Here is a 20675-nt window from a genome sequence, read left to right as displayed (position 1 = left end):
CACTCATAACCCCACCGTTCAATAGGACACAGTCGAGTTCAAAATGGAAAGCTCAAGGCTTGTTTTCTGAACTGACACCTTTCTCTTTCCGATTTGATAGGTATTTTGAAATTTAACATTGGCACTTTTTCAGTTGTTGTGTTCCTCCAGAAGTATCCCATTTCCTAAATATTGATATGGACTTCAGCTTTCTGTTCACAATATTGGTTTATAGGAAATCCTTTCACTTCATATACTGCACATATATAGTACTTTTTCCTCAAGAGAACAGCAATTAAATTCAGGGAAAGCATGAAAATATAAATATAATGATAACTACATCTGAATTTACCAAAGATTAGTTTATTATTAAATAATAATTATGGTTTAGCAAAACATATTGAGCTCCTGTTTTAAACCTAATTCTTTCCCAGGAATATTATACAATTCTTTAGAACATTCAAGCTCAATTCACGTCGCTCATGAACAATTCTCAGAAACCAAAGGGGGATAAGTAGTATTTTTCCGTGGATTCTAAATAATTTAAATTTAAAGGTGGGCATATTTTTTCCGCTTTTACTATCAATACCTGCATCTTCAAATCTAAAAAACGGTATCTTGCCTTTAAGAAATGTCCCCTCCCATTTATCGACTGATCCGTGACGTCTCGCTAACTTCATTTAACCCACAAAGCACGCGGCGTAGTAACAGAAAGATGCTAGAGTATTAAATACGTGCAAATTCATATTTCTGCAGCTTTTGGAAAGATTGTCGCATAACGATCGTTTTAAATACTTTGATGATGATATTTGGAAAGGAAGCGTGGTAAGAAAATGGGAGGGAGTTGTAGGAAGCGCTGTTGTGAAAGTGGAAAGTGTAACTTGCCGTGCATACAGTGTATTGACGGAGGAATCCTAAAGCAAGAAATAAATCTCGAAATCGGACCTTAAGGACTTCGGCCTGTTGGATGGAAGGAGGGGTTGGTTCGAAGCTCGAGAGGGTATCAATAGTGGGTCAACAGGGCTGTAAAAGGACTAAAGGTTGGAAAAATATTTGAAGCCAAGTGCAATTGGGATTTGACATTTCCTGAAAGCTTACGTCCTACAGCAGATGGTGGAGAATCTATGCATCGAGCTTTGCTCTGTCAAGTTTTAAAATTATTTGTTTTCATGGGTTTATGAAAAGAGATTATGTTCAAGACATGACTTTTGTATGGACAACTGGCAAAATAGAGAGACGCCGGACAAGTAAAACACTGAAACGCATGCCAGTGAGAACTGGGATTCACAGGTTGTTTCGCTGGTCAGACCTCTGAGACGTTTCCGATTGTTCTGCGGCGATGTGAACGATTTATTGCAATATATGAAGCAGAATGGGATCTCAAAGAAACGGTTTTAAGAAGGAAATGTACGTTCTTTCAGTGGATGTGGGTACAACGACTATCCGAGGGCATGTCTACGACAAAGAAGCGCACATACAAGGTTCCTGCAGGAAAAAGGTAAAATGTTTTGGTTGTTTCATGAGTTTTTAGCTGGAGGCACCAGTAGACACTCTTTCATGTTCATGTGTATTAAAGCAAATTAAATGGATGTTGCTTTGTAAACGCCATACTATGAAACTGATGAGGGAATATTCATCGCAATAGATTGGCCCATTCAATTCTCGAAGCAGGTATTTCAAGAAGTTCTAGTTTTGAGAATTACGAAAATGGAGGTGGAAAAGTCTGTCTTACTACATTCCAACACAGACTACAACGCAGTCTGTTAACTGAGGGACATGTAATGCTCTCATACATTTACGTCCTCATTTTAAGATGACAATTCAAGACACTTCTATCCACAATATGAATTAATAACATCCCGGAAACGATTGCTCCATAAAAGGAGCTGATTAAACGCTGCAGACTGACATATGTTTTGTAATTTCGGTTAAAAACTGTTGTAACTTTGAAGAAGAAATTCCCGTTTATTGCGTTGTACTGTATATTGCATCTGAGGAAAATAAATTAAAGAGTTGTTTAATGACTAGTGCCGATGCTGTGTCATCTATGCATTTCTAAAGTTGTTCTTTTAGAGGAGGTCCTAGTCAGTGGTCCTTAGAAGTTGGCAGAGCATTTGATTTTAAGTTTATGATCGGCTGTTAAAACTTCAGAATACAAAGGAGCTAGCACAGCAATTCTACATAGATTTGAAGAATTAAGGGTCCATACAGACTTAGTCATTTGCTACATGGGGATACATTATTCTGCCCTGGTGAATTGCCCAGTTTATAGGGCGTAATCCTATAAATACGCTGTTTACCGGGAATAAAACGCTTTGTGAGAATGGGAGACCCGGATTCTGTTGGATGTAGGCGAGTTCCCAAGCTGTGTTGAAATAGAAGGAATTGGATTTTAAAAGCAAAATCTATACCCTACTCCGTTTCATCTCCTTCCTGCATTTTTTTTGTTATTATCGTGCCGTCTCCTGTTCCCCTTTTGCAGATCAGCCTTCTTTACCCCAATCCCGGATGGGTGGAGATGGAACCTGAGGAGCTCTGGGATCAGTTTGTCGCTGTGGTACAAGGAGCTGTGGACAGTTAGTGCCGTTCCCTTAACATCTCACCCTGAGAAACATAACTTAACAGACACCCCTGTTTCAGGGCCACTGTTGCACTGCTCTTGAGTGGTTCCTTTATAGTATTATTATTATTAATAATTGCTTACACTTATATAGGGCTTTTCTGGACACTCCACTCAAAGCGCTTTACAGGTAATGGGGACTCCCCTCCACCACCACCAATGTGCAGCATCCACCTGGATGATACTGTACCTTTAGATGCATACCTGAGGGGAAGGGCTTCTGGTTGGTTTTGTCTTTTTTCTGAGTGCACTCCATTTTTTTGCTCTCCCTGTTTAGATGCAGGTTTACAGATGAGTCAGATCTCAGCCCTGGGGATTTCAACACAGAGAGCGACGTTCACCACATGGAGCAGGTACTGTAAAAAAGCACGTCACAACGAGGGCCATGCGGAAGTCAGTGGTCGCTTGGACACTCGTGGAATGAGGGTCTCCTGTGGAAAGTGAGACATTGCTGGGTTTGTTGTTGAAAACTACAGCGATCTCTCACTGAAATCCACTTGACTTCAAGACAGCAGTCAAATTAGATATTTTTATATGTGTATAACCACCAGATCTTGGATTACCTCGTCACGTGTTTTTCACAGCTCATGAACAATGCGAGCCTCACACAACAGAGAGCGAGCAAGTGTGGGCAGACTCCTCCGACCTGCCCGTCTCCCCCATCCCCGGCTGCAGCACGTGGGAGGCTGCATGGGCTGCTGCTGTATTTGCCAACGGCTCAGAAACTCTTGTCAGACCCTCCTCACCTGACCCACAGGGCAGCCAGCTGCTACATCACCCTGCTGCTCACAACTGGCAGCCCGCAGAAGCTTAGCAGGTGTGAGCCTGGCCAGTACCTGGATGGGAGACCTCCTGCTGGAAGAGGTGGGGCCAGCAGGGGGCGCTCACCCTGTGGTCTGTGTGGGTCCTAATGCCCCAGTATAGTGATGGGAACACTATTCTATAAAGAGGTATCGTCCTTCGGATAAGACGTAAATCCCAGGGCGGATGGGACATACAAACTCCACACAGATAGAATCCAGGGTCCAACGTTATAAGACAGCAGTGACGACCAGTGGACCACCATGCTGCCTGTGTTCTAAATAGTTGCCTAGTTGCTAAATGTATTTTGTTAATATGTTGATGTTTTGGGCTTTTAAATTTGAAGCTTATTTATCAACAAACAAGAAGGCAGAACTACTGTAGACCAAGAACTTCAAGGGTAATGATATATATAAAGCTTTGCTTCCTATAATCAACACTTCCTACAATTCCTAGTCTTAACTTCAACGTGCTCTTCATCTGATTCTGCCTACTCTTACTCGTATTTGATTTCGAGTTTTCCCAGAAATCATACACATTTATACACATATACAAATTTACATTTCCGTATCCAATGCAGTACTGCATGTTTGATTTTCAACAACAAAAGGACAGCAAGGACAGAGGGGAGGGGAGGAGACAGAAAGAGAAGAGTGAAGGCACACGGGGGAAATTGAGAAAAGAGAGAGAGAAGAGTGAATTATAAGGACTTTTCCGCCACTGTAAGTTGCAGGTTCTCAGAATAAGCCATTGTAACAGGGCAGCAAGGTTTTGGAGATGGAAAAAGGATGGAACCTGGGGGGGGTGGCGATGAGACGTTCCTTACACTGGATTTGCACGAGGGAATCGGGGAATTAGCTGCACCAGTGCACAGCCTCTCCCATAAAAGCCATTCAGAGTAACAGAGGGGGTGTCTGTTCAGCAGTTAGTTGAAGAGAATTATGAAAATGCCAGGGTGAAATTTCACACAGCCCTAAAACAAAAAAAGAAGCAATTCAGGTTTATATAAAACGGAGTGCTGAGTAACAGCTTCAGTCGTAGCCTTGTCAGCCACTGGTAAAATAAAAAGACGGTATTTGGAGATCTGGCCAAACAGGTTTGACTGTGTGTGGGTTTCCACTGATACTAGTGGGACAAGGTTGGGACCCATATTCGGTTACCCTGCATCGGTGAGTCCTATAGGTACAGATTTCCCTCTCACACTACAGTCTGTGGGGGAGGTCTGTTACAGTCATATACTGTAGGAGCATCAGACAGAATAAGACCTGTGTATCACTTAAACACCAGATGTTATGGAAGTTCCAGGATTAGGCTAGATTAGTGCAACGTCTTGTGCCATGCATATATATTTTCAATATAATTACATTATTAATATTAAGTATATACTTCAACAAGCCTGTTACATTAGAATATCAAAAGTCTTCTGGAAAGGAAGAAGTAGAGGTTAATTCCAAGTAGACGGAAACTCCCAAGTACACTTGGTACCCAGTACCAAGGTACACTCTTCCAGCCTTAGGGTGTTCTTTTGTGTGAGGCACCTCTTCTCATGCCTGTACTTCTTTCCTGTTTTCTTGTTTCTCAACATCACTGCCAAGTTGTGATGCTAAGCCTGCGTAGACCACAAGCACGGGCTTTACTCTGTCTGAAGCTTTCCAATGGGATTTTGCAGGAAAACGGGAGTGCCATTTCACAATTTTATCAGCTGGCAAGACTTGAGGGCCACGGAACTCGTCAGGATGTGGAACCAGTCTTATGTTATGAAGGTGCGTGTAACTGCATTACTAGGAAGAACAACTAAGAAGCTCAGCAGGATGTGTAGTTTCTCTACAGTCTTTCTCGCACTGATATTCTCTTCCCAGGTTCCACCTGATCGAGGTCAGAAACCCTGTGTCACTTGCTTCAGCTAAATTGTAGTGACTCTGAGTTGTGTTCTCGCCAGGGTCTTCATCACTGGGTTATTTAATTCAGTTTCCTGTTTGGGTCATGCTTTTAAATTTGCTCTTAAAATGTTGAATGTGATTTTTAATTATAACATCAGAACAGTTACAAACATGAGGAGGCAATTTGCCCCGTCCAGCCCACTTGGTAATTGGCATGAAATTCATACAAGGCTATTATCTTGCTGTTTCATGAGGGAACCGAGGGTATCAGCTTCAGTATTCTTCCACCACCCTTGGTGTAAAGACGTACCCCTTTGTGAAGTTTTCAGTGTTGAATTCCACTTGTGTCTTCTGGTTTGTGATTCACTGCTCATTCTGAAGAAGACAACAGGATTGAATTGGTATTAGAAATTCCTTCATTCAGATGTGTTCCCCGACACATTCAGGTCACTGCGGAATGAGAGACAAAAGCACATTTCTTGACTCATTTCCATGTGTCCTTTCCTTACAAGTTGATTTTGATGAATGTTGAGGTCATGATAGAGGCACACGAGAAGAAGGCTCCACAGTCGAATAAACCTTTACTTGTTCCTTTTCATGATAGCGGCACTGTTCTCATTTTCATTTTGCAGATCCCAGAACTTTGAGCTCTATAAGTAACATAGAGCATAAACAGCATCGTCTTTATGTTGAACAAATCCATATTCATCTCTCTAGAAGGGCTGAAATGAGCCAACATCTAATTTTGCTTTTTAACAACCACCATTTTGTCCAAAACGTTTGATTTTAAACTTAAGTGTGAAAAATGGATTTTGAGCTTTCTTGAGAAAATAATAGGCTAACCCCACCAAAAAGAATGTAGCAAATAAACCAAGTGAATCATTTTTTCTACACCAACAAGCTTTCATTGGGTAGCATGTTGTACTTGATTACAGAAAAATCAAGCATAGCTTTTATAGTTTTTTTTCATGGTTAATTAGACTTACACGGCATGTGCCGCTTTCACTGCAGGTGCTGTTAAAAATCCCTTTGCGCACCAATAACGGCACCTGTGCCATAGGTTGCTGATACCCGCAATGGGTGTTGGAAACAATACAGTTTGATGGGTGTTTTTCAAACTGTAGATTATGAGCAGTGAATTTAAAAAATAAACCAAAAATCTGAACAGGTAATCTGATTAAATTCATTAGTTCGCACAGATAACTTGGAACTCATTTGGAACATAAAATCAGAAGACACTGCGGTGCTTCAGAACCTGCGTTGGGAACCTCTGACCTACAGTCCGTTCATTGAGGCAGTTACATAGTCCACACGCCAGAAGGAGCAATGCATTTAAAGACATTGTGCAAAGTCAAAGCCTTGCAACCAACCGGTAGCCTTTGAAACCCTGCTTCAGCTGATGCATACGTACATCCTCAAACATTTTGGGTGCCTCCATCAAGCCTGACTCTTGAAGAGCAGAGATAACTGCCTTGCTCAGTGCAATTTCTACAGCATTTAAAAAAGTGTGGAAGCTCTTTGGAGGAAGTGGTGCCTTAATTGTGGCGTGGGTGTGTGTGTCCAGTGAGCCGCTTACAAGCGCACATCATGTCCTTTTCTTGCCCAAGCTAGGTTACAGACTGGTTACAGCGCCATTTATGTGGTTTCATTCTAGCAGAAACTTTCTAAGTTCAAGCCAAGACCCAGGTCAGAATGTCAGTTTGAAAAGGTAATGAGTAAATAAGGTTAAATTAACTGATTTTTATTTTTTTTGTCATACTCCCGACATGGTTATCAAATGCCATTTTCCACAGAATATAAAATGCTAGCCAAGGTGTTGCCATGAGAACTGTATGGCCAAGTCAATAATGACACAAAGATTTTAAGTTTCTTTTAGAAGCGGTGTTGATTTTCATTTTGTTCATGGCACTGGGAAGCATTTTTTTCTATTCTGCTACTTCTTATTAGTCAAAATATAAAACGTAAAAACGATGAAAACAAATGTTAATTAGTAAAGCTATCACAAGAGTGCTTGTTCAGCATACCATCAGGACAATCTTCAGAAGTGGTAGAATGATGATCAATGCAAATCTAGGAACAAGCAGTCCATTTGTCCTATAAACTGTACTATAAATATTATTCTGTGAATTGCCTAATGCAGCACACATCCATGACACTTATAAAGAATAACATCCCAAGGCAGATGTAAAATCCAGAATCCATCCTCATAACTTGGCAGAATGCATTGAAGGTAGGAGACTCTCTTAAAACAAAACACAAGGAAATTTGGAAAAAAAAACCTTCAGTTCAGAATAACCCATTTCATTAAAAAAATTACACTTATCCCAGACATTTCTCAGTTTTTATGAACAAAGGAAAATCCTTCTAAAAAATAGCAGTTTTCAGGCCAGACAATACTAATAAACGTGAGGAAGCCTAAATATTTCTTGCATCACCAGCCAGAACCCAGCCAAAATGCTTCCAAATACCGTGGATACAAAAACTCACATGAGGGAAAACCAATCGCCAGAAATCAGTCAGAATTTATTTACAGATAAACCGATAATCAGGCTGCCCCAGGATTGCAATGACAAGCTGACACATCCTAGAAGAATGGGTTCTTTTAACAAGCTTTAAAGTCTAAAACCCAAGACCCCAGCTTGCATGGTGTATAATGCATATTTTTTAACATCCGTTTTCTATCCTATGACATCAGTGAGTGACTCTGCTCTTGTGTGTTCTACGTCCAGGCAGTGCATGGAGTGACGAAAATGTTACACTTCCTCACCAGGCAGAAGCGTTTCCTGGCTGCAAGCCTTGTCGTGTTTTCTACACAACACGTCACATTCCGCTTGGCCTGGGTTCTCCAAAACATAAAAGAGGTGAGAAGCGAAACCATTCAGACCAGGACTGTGCTAGCAGTGAGTGAAAGAATGTGTATTTCCTGAGGAAGTAAAATGGATGGCAGGAAGACCAAACTGCACGTGATGACCTCTGAATCTCCTGGGTGTGCTACATACATTTCATTACGGTCGTCACCTGCCTTAGGTCTTGCATTTAAATGCCCAGATATATTTATTTACACTTGATGGAAAGAAAAAACTGCCTTACTCTCGTTTGGTGATTTTTACTTAGTTGCAAGAAGCCGTTGAAGAAGACGATTGCTTCTTTGGGACAATTGACACTTGGCTGCTGTACAGACTTACCAAAGGTGAGCTGAAGTCATGCAGGGAATCACTGCTGCTCTGCAGCTGGACACAATTGATCCTCTTTGTATAGTCCCTTTGTCTGGAAAACCTCTTTGTGAAATCTAAGCATACGCATATGGCTCAGAAGGACAATTTTCTGACTTCATGGATAGAGAAAAAGCAGATCATCTTGTGCAACAAAGAGCCCCTTCAAAATCTCCAAACTGTGATAAATGAAATGCATTTGAACTTTTTATTAAAAGAACATTTTTGTTTTTCACACCCATATTCTCTTCTAGCCTGGTTTGGTACAGGCTACAAATACGGCAAATTATACCGTATTTATATAACTTAATACAATTAAGAACAAATTCTGTTTGGGAAGGAAAAGAGCTGAAAATCTCTCAAATTAATTTGAGTACTTTTTGTAAGGGAAAACAACTGAAAGAAAGCTTTCTTTCATATGTGTGTAACACAGCTCCAAGCTTTGCATGCTAGTGCAAGGAGACTAATATGCTGAATTACTATAGTCCAGAAATGAAAGAAATGCTTGTGACACTGCCATCCTTTTAAATGTGGATTTTCACATACCGATAATTAAAACAATGCCAGTTACTTTCAGTACTATTTTAATATGTTGAATCAATTTGTATTTCAAATTCAGGTGCTGTTCATGCTACAGATTATTCCAATGCAAGTAGCACAGGAATGTTTGATTCTTATCAGGTAAGACGTTTTCTGAATGTCTTTATTCAAAGGTACAGATGCTTGCCCTTTGCTCCATGTTGCAAGTTACTGAGATACGCAATTCTGACTGAGGAGGTGTGTTTTGCTTTCAGATGTGCTGGAGTCGCTTTCTCTGCTCTCTCGTTTCCTTGCCGGTCTCCATCTTCCCCACCGTCGAGAACACTGGGTAGGAGCACAGTTCAGTTTTTGAAGCTTCAGTGTCAGTGATGGGAACTTCCTTTTTAAACGTCATTCATTACAGTAACAACTTGCTTGTATGAGAGGAACAAGGGGCGTAACAGTAAAGAAGAGATTAAATTAAATTAATTGTACAATGCAAAAAAGCACTACCATAAATGCTAAACAGACTTCAGTTAGATTTCTGCCCAGATACAATTTCAAGCACTATTCAGTGGAAAAAAATATTTGCAAATAACCCACAGAAATTTCTAATGCTGAAGCTTCTGTATTTTTGCCGTTCTTGCATGTAAAGTTAGACGTGAGTAGAACTAATCTTTCTCTTCTCTCAGTCACAGATTCGGCTCAGCTGATCCCAGTATTTTTGGTGTTCCAATACCTATAATGTCTGTTGTGAGTATGGATCTCTAAAAAATATACAGAACTTTTTTTGGGATTTGTCTTTTAACTAGGGGTGGGGGGGGCCGCTCAGGTATTTCTTGTTCCAGAGCAGAATGCAGAGGAAAAATATTCAGTTTACAGCATTAGTTTTCATTCTTCTGACGTCAAGGAAAATGACCTTCTCTGGCTAATTTAATGGTTTGATAGAACAAAAATTGAAGAGGGTTTTGCATTTCTTAATTAGAGGGCAAAATTAACTGGCCCCTCAGATTCAAAAATAAATTCTCTGATAATTTCTTGGTCGTTTTAAAACCTAATGCGCAAGTATTTTCTAGGTGGCAGATCAACAGGCTGCGATGTTCGGTGAATGCTGCTTTGATAGAGGTGATGTGAAGATCACCATGGGAACAGGAACATTTATGGACATCAACACTGGGAACAAGCCTCATACCTCCATGGCTGGTAAACTCAGAGGAGGCTTTTCCAGAACTGTTATTTGTCTTCAACTAAACACTTTTTTTAGGCCTTTGTGTAATGGGGCTTGTAAAATGCAATTAACTTGTTATGCTGACTGCGAGTGGATACCATTGAGGGGAAAATAGAAATTTAAGCACACAAATGAATGAAAAAATAACCTGTCTAACACTTGTAACTTAAAAGCCATATGGGGCTTTAACTTTCAATCAATTCCCAAAATAATGCAAATGAATGCTTCTTCTGCAGTAGTCTTCAGTCCCTTTTTTTCAAGGCAGCCTTGTAAGATCATTAAAGCACGCTAACAGAGAAGTCTGTGGTCCTGCTTTAGTTCGGTTTTCAGCAGGGTTAGGCAATGTTATCTCATGAGTTGCCATGTGACTGCTGAAATGAGAAAGAGTCACAGTGTAGAGGTAGCAAAGCTGCAGCAGCTGGTGCTGATTAAAGAACCGCTGTCGACACGTGTAACAGCTGAGCATGTACTGTAACTCCAGTGGTAATTACCAGGCCTGCGTTAGCTTTGTCCCTCCAGGTGTAAGTACAGGAGCCACCCAGTTACAGTGAGCATATAGATTCTCGGGAGCATTTCCTGTGCCTCTGTGAGAACATATTTTTTGCACAACACTTTGTTTTTTCTCTGTATTATGTAGCTGAGGCATAGGCAGAACTTGCATTCTGAGGTCTGACTGCGTGTGTTACAGGAATTCGAAAGTGCAGCCATTCTTTGAATTGTACCAAGTTGTTGCCTGCTCCTTCTTAAACCTGTTTGACATCTTTCATCTCTGTTTCTGTTCAGGACTGTACCCATTAGTGGGTTGGAAAATTGGCCCAGAATTGATCTATTTAGCTGAGGGAAATGCAGCCGACACAGGAAATGCCATTAAATGGGCACAAGAGCTGGGTAAGAAGTTCTGAAATTTCTCTGGTATTGTAATTCATTCTTGCTCTGAATTCCATCAGTATACACTTATTTCATTTTTTTAATATAAAGCACAGGCTGGGATGGGTTTATTGGGATTGCTGGATTGTGTTATCCAGACATTGCTGGTTAAAACCCAGGTTATGCCATTACTTGACGGTAACTGGGATTGCTCAGATTGTGGCCTTGGGTGGAACTGAATTGTTTTTCATTGGTTCTGGCACATAACTGTGATCTGAGATGCCTGCAGTTTGCATTTCTGTCAATGAGAAATGCATCACCCCTCCAGCTGGTGCTATGCATGGCAAAGCTCACCACTTGTCAAGTGGCAGATGGCATTGACGTGGGTGTGTCGAAGGAGTGTATCCCCACAGGTGCTGGGTTTCCTGATACAGCAAACCAAGCAGACTAACAACTGATCATTTCAAACTAGAAAGGATTTACCGTATAGAAAAATAGCAGCGTAGATGTGTTTGATTGAGGCCAGTTCATGACAAAAGCACCCCGATTTCTGCAGAGCTGTTCTCTGATGTCACGGCAACAGACGCGATGGCAAACAGTGTAGAGGACTCTGACGGCGTGTGTTTCGTTCCATCCTTCAGTGGCTTGCAGGTAAGACTCAGCAGAAGGGCCCCGTAGTGGAAACAACAGAAGCAGTTTTAATCTGCATTTTTGGCAGTATTACACTGGACTGACTCAGGGTTGCCTCTAAAAGCAGAAGATTGGGGCAGTGTTTTTTAGTACAGGGGTGGACAGAACACATGACTTTGTATGACAACTTCTTCTCTTCCTCCTGCTTTTATCGCTGCATGTATCTGTGCCTTATAAGTTTTTTTAATCGTTCTTTTGATTTTGCTGTTGTAAATGTTACCGCTAAAAAGAAAGGTCCAATATACATTTAATTACATATTTAGAATTTTCTGTTGGGCTGTTTTCAGGCTCCCATTAACGACCCCAAAGCGTGTGCCTCTTTCATGGGCTTAAAACCGTCAACAACTAAAAGCCATCTCGTCCGAGCTATACTGGAATCCATAGCCTTCAGGTGAGTTGACCTTTGCGTTTTCAAACTGCGCTAAAGATGGGATGTGTGTGCATTTCCATGCTAGGTTGCAACTACCAACTGCTCAAAACTGCAAATGGGTTAAGAATTGTTGTAAAATTTGCAAAATTTAATCTTTAACTCATGGTCAAAAATAGAACGACGTTCCTTTTTGGTTCCTCCACCAGTGATGTGATCTTGCAATGTGTGTTTTCTGCAGATTTGCCTTGTTCTGTGTCTAATGGCAACAAAACTTTTTGTCTTTAGGAACAAGCAACTCTATGATGTTATGCTACAAGAGATGCACATTCCAATTACAAATATAAGGTATTTTTTTGTCTTATAAGTAATTATATTTGTACCATGTCACTCTTACATTATGGTCTTAGTAAATCCCTCCCAATTTTCCCGTTTTCCTTTCCAATTTTCCAATCATATATCCTTTTTTTATCTAGTATTGAGACCAAATCTGTACCTGTAGATAAAACATACAGTATATACAGTACATATTTTACAGTAGCATTAAAACTGGATCTTAAATTCTAAATGTGCACCTCACCAGTAGGTGGCATTCTTCCCTCTGGATCACAAATTCCAAACCAATGTCTCAGTGTGGCCAAGACACTGCTGTAGGAGGGGTCATCCTTCAAATAAGATGTTAAAATTAGATCCTGACTTCTTCAAGTCATTAAGGCACTTTTCCAAAGGGGAAGAGTGTAAACCCACGGTGTCCATTTGTTTGTGCAATTTAGTCCTCCTTAAGTTTCCCCTTAAATTGGTGAAGTTATGGTGTGCTGTATAGAGGGGCTGCTGGAGTGTAGTGGCTCTTTGAATAATGAGAAGTTCTACCCAGGTGCACAGAATTAATATTGTTAATAAATGAACTCTTGCTTCAGTTGCATAACATTATTAAATCAGCTTAGTGTGTTGTGTAATATTAACTAGTATACTTATTTTATTAGCAAACCAAAGAAAAGAACCACAACAACCATAGGATATACTAAAGTATAAGTAGGAACTTTGCTGAAAATTTTAAGAAAATATTCATAAAGAGTATGCTGTGACTCACCCAACTGCATTCCTTTCTTCATAGCTGTTATGAACAAGAAGCTCAATGGATAAAAAAGTTGATCAAAAGTATTGGTTATATGTTTTACAATGTTGTTCTGGTATAATGTGCAATATTTAAAATGAAATATTTTACACATCTGTAGTCTGTGTGTTTCCTAATGCCCCGGTATAGTGACGGGGACACTATACTGTAAAAAGGCACCATCCTTCAGCTGAGATGTAAAATCGAGGTTCTGACTCTCTGTGGCCATTAAAAATCCCAGGGTGTTTCTCGAACTGAATAGGGGTGTTACTCCAGCATCCTGGCCGAATTTCCACCTGGACTTTGCCAGTCATGGCCGTATAATAATCCCCATCTGTAACCTGGGTTCATCACTCTGTTCTCCTCCCCACTGATATCTGGTGTGTTGGGAGTGTACTGGAGCACTACAGCTGCCGTCGCGTCATCCAGTGGGGGCTGCACATTGGTGGTGGTGGAGGGGAGGCCCCCTTACCTGTAAAGTGCTTTGAGTGGAGTGTCCAGAAAAGCATTATATAAGTGTAAGGATTATTATTATTTGTTCTTCGTAAAGCTGCTGCTGTTGTTTTGTAATGCCTGAGGCTTCTGGAGGGTGACCTCTCTGAACCGCTGTCCAGAGTTGTTCTTCTCTTCCTCAGCCCTCCTAAAGATCAGCTCTTTTAATTGTGCGGTTTACTCCATTCTCACAGGGTGGACGGAGGTGTGTGCAGCAACAACTTTATCATGCAGCTGACAGCAGACCTCATTTGCAAGAAGATTGGCAGGCCCAGACACATCGATATGTCCAGTCTTGGGGCCGCGTACATTGCCGGGCTTGGAATTGGTATGTGGGGAGCTTATGTGACACAGAATTAAAAAGGCTACATTTCTACATTCTGTAATTTGTCATGTCCCACGGTTTATGTTATTCCAGAAAAGTACATACTGTACCAAAGCTCCCCGAACAGTTTTCACCCCCCTACAAAGCAAAGGGCATCATCATCCGGTGAAAATAAGTTTAACAGTGTACTGTAAAGCAGGGTGGCACAGTGGTTAGCATTTCTGCCTCGCAGCGCTGGGGCCCTGGGTTTAATATTAGACCTGGCATGCTGTCTGCATGGAGTTTATATGTTCTCCTCTCGTTGGTGTGGGTTTCCTCCTAGGAAACTGGACCTACCACAGTCTGAAAAAACATACTAGCAGGTTAATTGCTTCTGGAAAAATAGCCCTGGTGTGTACCCTGCCATGCGCCTATGGCTGAATAGACCCTGAATAGGAACAAGTGGTCTTGGTTTGTTTTTCACAAGAAAATCCTCTCCAAGTCCATTTTGGAACTGAGCAGAGTGAAACCGTCACTTAGTTTTACTATTTCAAACGTATTCAAAGCTATTAAAGCTTGGGAGGGTTTGGTGTTTCCTTCTAGGGGTAATACAGAATGCAATCTTGGAAATTACTTGCAAGAGGGAGTATGTTAGGTGTCCCTTGTCAGGAATTATTTTACAAAAATGTTTCTTGTTCTTTCAAGGTTTCTGGAAGAGCAAGGAAGACTTGAAGAATCTGAAATGCTTGGAAAAGGTCTTTGTCCCTCGGAATGTTTCTCAGGACTATAATCCCATCATGGAAAACTGGGAGAAAGCTCTGATGCGATCAATGCACTGGTACAGCAAACGATAATTAATAACCGGGGAGCCTTCGGTTTTAAGTCTATAATCAACTTGAACATAAATCCACAGATGAGACAACCTCAGCCTTTGGCACCTGATGACCACTAATCTTAGTTTAATATTCTTTCCTAAAAAAAGCCTTAGTCTTTTGTTAATTTCATTCACGACCACCCCAACTCCCCCAGTTTGGAACCTCCAATTGTTAATCAGCTCAGGTTTTCTTCTACATTCCTCTTGCCAGCATGTGCTGGAATGAAGGCTGTTTGTGTGCTTTCCTTCCAGCATGAACATGTCAGAGCCATCCGCTGTGTTTCAGAGTGCATGTTCAACAGTGCCTTAACAAGAGAGTTAGCGTTGGCTGGAGGAGTGATGTGGTAACGGGGGGGTGGCAGTTAATTACAGTAATGCTGCTGTCCTTGCAGCTCCAGGGACCTGGATCATCTGTCTGTGTGGAGCTTGCATGTTCTCTTGTGGCAATGTGGGTTTTTGCGGAGTGCTGCAGGTCCCTTCCGCTTGGCAAACACACACTGGCTAGATTTGATGGACTATTCTAAACAGCTGCTTTATCTGTGGACCTGTGATAGACAGGCATCCACTGCAGGGGGAGAGAGGTTCATCTCTCTCTGTCCTGCCTTCTAGGCTGCTAGAATAGGCTCTGGCTTTCCATGGCTATCATCTGGATGAGAACAGCTTCCTGATGATGGACGGAGGAGTGTCTGCTTGGCACTGGTATGAGACAAACCGAGTGGACTTGTACATGGCCAGACACTCTAGGACTTGCTCGGTTATGCATCACCGCTTGGAGAATCCCTGTCACAATCAGCTAATGATATCGTCCAGATCTGAACTGACAGGGCGTGGGGTACAGATATTAAGCTGTCCTACAAATGAATTCCTTTAGTGACGGAGCCTGTCACAGCACCTTGTTCAAGGTATCAGGCTACAGAACAAACCTATCACCAAATTTTACTGAGGCATTAAAGTAAAATGTTTCAATATGTGATATTCTCATGAAGGTTCCCAAGTATTAGAATACATAGGGTGTAAAAAGATGATGTATTGAGTGATTACAAGGGAATATTACATGAAGCTCTTCTGAAGAATGCCAGGATGCGTGATTTCATGCGAACAAAAAAGTAAGTTATAAAAGCTTTATTTCATGGCTAATTCAAAAAAGACATCAAGATATTTTCTTTACGTATCCTGTTTATTTTCTCGACCTGTTCTGATCTGTGTTACTTTTATATTGGGGAGCATAACTAACTATACTCTCTTTGAAATGTATGTGTTAATGGGAGTGATATGAAGAATGAGTATCCCTATTGAATGTAAACAGACCAGCTAGTCCTTAACAGAAAGATTTGCCCTTTTGCCTAATATAGGTAATATGATGTATTTTTATATTTAAGCAGAAATTAGGTGCCATAATAATTCCAAATGCTTCTCTCTGATGATGATCAAAAATGATTTTTAACTGTGACATACTGGCCAAAATGAAGCCTGCACTTTCCCAATGAGTTAATGTCAGGTCTGTGCTGTCATTTAATTAAAAAACACGTTTTCACTCTGTATACCTCCGTGAGGAAAGCAGTCTCTTCTGTTCCTGTGTAGAAGTGTGGGTCTTTCTTGGTCCTTAATCTGGAAGTGTGCCTTTTTGTATTTCTGAGGTTGACAGAGCTGGGTGCATTAGATGCATAGTATCTAAACCAAACTGCTTTGTTTATTGTTTTGGGGAGGGAAATATGCATAACTTTCAAACGGCAGCTTCCTGAACTTGTCCAACAGGTTGTAACAGGCTGGAATACTGCTTTGCTTGTGAAAGAGGGGCAGCTGCCACACACAGAGGAGATATTATTTCATGGGCTGCTTTTCCTTCTTTCTTCACTATAGTAGTAGTTGTCTTTGCTCTTTGTCTCACCAAAGGTATTGTCTGTTATAGAGCTGTTTATAGATGCATTTTATTTCAGGCTCAGGCTTATGTGCCAATATGTATAACCATCCATTTCCTAGAATTTTTTTAATAATAAATTCAGTGTTTACAGGATCTAATTGAACATAAACACTGGGTATAATTAAACTGTGAAAATGTACTCCTTTTTAAAAATAGTATATTTTTAACTCGAGTATTTACATGTTTAATTTTGAAATTGAATGTTTTTTAATTCCAAATCATGCATTTTTAAACTGCACTTTTATAGTACTACCTCTGTACTGCATTTTGCTGTTTTTTCACTAACATCAAGACTTGTATTCGCCATGGCTATTACTTTATGATCCCAAATTTCTGGAGGCTTCAGTGTTTATAGAAATGACAATCTTGTATAGCAAGGTTAATGTCATTTAATTTGGGGGAGAGGGGTTACTACCTGATTACAACACTGTAGAAATGTATTTCAAATTGTTTTTGTTTTCTACAGCTGCTAAAATATGGCATCATTAAGACTTTATGCATTAAAGCCATTAATATACTGTATATTTAAAGTAATTATAAATGACCTCTGTATAAGATTGTGTTCTGTTTTGACTACATTGAGGCATGGAGGTTTACTCCAGTATTCTTGTTCATATCACATAGCACTGTTTGGGTGTCTTTCAGGTTGTGTTAATAATTATTTTGCCCTGTTTTATGATTTATAACAAAGTGTCTGATTTTCCTCCTGGGCAAACTTTAGGCATGTGACCTGTCTTACTCATTAACTTTGGAGTGAACAGTTTGTCCATGGTTTTCGCAGAGGGTAAAAAACAGCACTGACGAGTGAAATTCAGATAAGAAGTTGCAAATTTCATGTATTATACATTTTCACCGTCTTTACTATATCAAGAGAGCATCCTAATAAGCTGTTAGGAATTCACCTTTACTGAAAAATTGTACGTTTATGGACTAAAGTCAGTTTGTTCTCATACAGTATATAAATGGTTAAAGGAAACTTCAGTAACCTGCGATGGATTAGTTACCCAGATCCCATCTACAGTAGGGTGACCTGGCCTTGCACCTGCTGTTTGCAGGGTTGCTCTGGCTCACCCCACACCCCTGAATTGGATTAACAATTTAGAAAATAGATGGATGGATAAATTAACTGGTCAATTATTTGTTTGGTTTAGGAGTTATAAGTGATACTTTATAAAGGGTCTCACTTAAGTTTAGCTCTCTGTACTAAAGGTCTATTAACATGTGTTTAATGATTTTATAGAGAGTTCTTGAATTACACACCTCTAATCCTAGGGGTGTAATCAGACGTAGGGGTTTTTTTTACAAACATAATTAATCTAGACTAAAGTTTGGAAATGATCAAAGTTTGCTGACTGTTAATGTTATTATTATATTTCAATTATAAAATATTTAGAAATAGAACTCCTAATCTAAAGTGTTACTGAAAAGGGATTCATAATTTACAGAGTATCGAAGTTGGCATTAAGATTTTATGACTTAGGTTAGTGGGACTCTGCCAGGCCCGATAGGCCCCAATCACAGCACGTCTACTGGTTGGCTTAAGAAATTAACCATTACTTAGAGAATTGTGGTGAAATAAACTAGAAAAGTACCAGACCTCACTTTTGTATGCTGGAAAGTCAAACCCTGGTATACACCACTGCATACCACTTACATGAACTGGCATGAAAATGGAATGTGCCCCACCCTACCCTCATACCTACACACACATGTACACCCTTCTCTGTTTAACTAACAGGCGGTGATGCTGAAGTGTTATGCACAGACACTTTAAAATCAACACCATCACCAAAGCACAGAATAGCTGTACCTCGACAGAAACTATCTGTGTGTACTGTCTTTGCATTAGAGCTAATATGATTCTGTTGTTGGTTCCATGTTTGCATCATAACTGTACAAGTTAGTTGAATACACTATGTATCGCCCAACCTTTTGAAGCAGGAATGTCCTGGCTGGGACAAAATGCAATTTTAAGATAGATAGATAGATAGATCTTAAAGATCTTGAAACGGGTTGTTAAGCTTAATTTAAGCTGTTTGCTTTGAAAATTATTTTCACTCACATTATAAACGAAGGATGTTGCAACATCTTTAAGTAACCTTTCTAGAATAGGCGATGAGTCCCTTCCAAGTCTGCAGTATATTAAAAGGTGATTTTATCTTTCCAAGATCATCATCAAAGAAAACTAAGGTGTTTACTTCAATTTCAATCGTATAATGAACAAAACTACTTTAACTTGTACAATTCACAGATTTATTGTGTATGTTATTTCACCATACCCAAAGCCATTGAAAATGACACTTGTAGATAAATATTCCCAAATTGTTCTTGGTGTCCCTTACCAACACCATGTCATCATGTTCACTGGTTTAGCAGGTTTGGAATTGAATTGAGCTCTTCATCCAAACTTGGAGGGAATGGGGAGTAAAAGGGTGGATTGTCTGTCTTGGAGAGCAAATAACTGCAGTAGGCCATGTAGAATCCAAGAACTTGAATGTTGAAATTCCCAAATTGGCTTTATTGCAACCCAGTGGCTTTATCTTTGGAGGTTATACCAATAAGCTTTCTGACCAAAACCCAAACCCATGTCCAAAATGATTGTAAATGTGTGTGGGTGGGCCTTATACAACACTGTTTCTGAAGGTGCTGGTTTGTGTAGGGTACAACAAAGGTGGGATTTCCACATTTTTCTTGCTGCATAACTGATGAACAAAAAGTTTTTCCTGATGAGGTCTCTCAATGTAAAAATCTAATCAAACGGAAGTGTACAAAATCCCTCTACATGACCTTACTCTGAATTTGAAAACATGTATAAGCAGGAGTTCCAGGTTAAGACACATTTAGTCCAGACTCCTGGTTGGAGAAACCCTGCAACAGAGAAGTCTCCGCTGTTAGACACGGAATACTGGGAAGGCTTCCTTCTCATTTAATTAGATGAACTTATTATTTTATGGAGCCTAGCAGGCGAAAAGGGGGAATATTTTTTTTATCTCTGACGCACGACTTCTTATGTCGTGACTGTGAGATAATAATGTCGTGCGAAAAGATATACCTCGTGGCCAAACCATTCTCAACGATGTAGATGAAGTAAAGCACAATTCTGATGTGCAGAAGAGATTTATGTACCGTCGTCCCCACTACTTTTCTTGCTTGCATGATCTGTCCTGCGCACGAGATAAAGATTTTCTTTCCCCATGTCTCTTACGTGATGGGCTTGTGCCCTGTACCTCACAGCGAACAAAAACGGACACCCCTTTATTAAGTCAAGACAAATCATTAATTATCATTACTATCATTTAGAGGTATCTCGGACACATTTCTTTTGTTTTCGTTTTTTAAGATACCAGCATATTCAGAGATGACTAATCATTTAGAGATAAGTTGGAACGACTCCCTGTTTGTTGGTGCAAAATGGAAACAAACTATTTTGATATCTCTTTCGATGATGCAGGCATACAAATCCGAACTGTAAGGGATCGGAGAGTAAATTACAGTTCACATATTTGCAAGGATATTTCCAGAAGTCTCATAAAGTACTTTGAGGTGTCTCCTAAAGTTTAGGTTTCTTTAAATGATATTAAAGACATCCTGAAATATGAATCTCTAATTCATTAACACGAAATATATCAAAATGATGGGTTTCTTAGATCCGTACTGTTTACATATCGGCCTGTCCTCTTTGTCAAATGCCCGATGACAGCTCCGGTAAGGAGGGGGGGGGGGTTGTCCAATCTCCTTTCATCTGGTGTCGAGCATCACAGACATGCGTGTCCAATCAGAGCGAACAGCTGCAGCCGCCGCCAAGCT

The 20675-nt window shown here is 40.3% G+C and overlaps 1 protein-coding gene across 1 annotated transcript; it reads left to right on the top strand.

Moving 5' to 3' along the window:
- Nucleotides 1-639: 639 nt before the first annotated feature.
- On the top strand, nucleotides 640-16488 carry gk5 (glycerol kinase 5). Its single transcript, XM_088914525.1, has 16 exons — nucleotides 640-1477; nucleotides 2462-2555; nucleotides 2877-2952; nucleotides 5070-5163; nucleotides 8010-8141; nucleotides 8395-8470; nucleotides 9112-9173; nucleotides 9287-9360; nucleotides 9704-9764; nucleotides 10088-10214; nucleotides 11023-11127; nucleotides 11663-11757; nucleotides 12084-12187; nucleotides 12452-12511; nucleotides 13964-14097; nucleotides 14779-16488. Exons 1-16 carry the CDS (start codon nucleotides 1352-1354, stop codon nucleotides 14925-14927), a joined length of 1569 nt encoding a protein of 522 aa, XP_088770651.1. The 5' UTR covers nucleotides 640-1351; the 3' UTR covers nucleotides 14928-16488.
- The last annotated feature ends 4187 nt before the right edge of the window (nucleotides 16489-20675 follow it).

The sequence above is a fragment of the Atractosteus spatula genome, chromosome 4 (assembly GCF_055471065.1).
Source record: "Atractosteus spatula isolate fAtrSpa1 chromosome 4, fAtrSpa1.hap1, whole genome shotgun sequence".
Lineage (NCBI taxonomy): Eukaryota > Metazoa > Chordata > Actinopteri > Semionotiformes > Lepisosteidae > Atractosteus > Atractosteus spatula.
The sequence above is the reverse complement of the archived record's forward strand: the minus strand, read 5'-3'. Positions and strand labels throughout refer to the sequence as shown.

Coding starts and splice junctions, on each gene's coding strand:
- gk5 (XM_088914525.1), top strand. CDS start 1,352: ATGGGATCTCAAAGAAACGGTTTTAAGAAGGAAATGTACGTTCTTTCA. Junction 9,361..9,703: donor CCCACCGTCGAGAACACTGG/GTAGGAGCACAG, acceptor CTCTTCTCTCAG/TCACAGATTCGGCTCAGCTG. Junction 10,215..11,022: donor GCCTCATACCTCCATGGCTG/GTAAACTCAGAG, acceptor GTTTCTGTTCAG/GACTGTACCCATTAGTGGGT.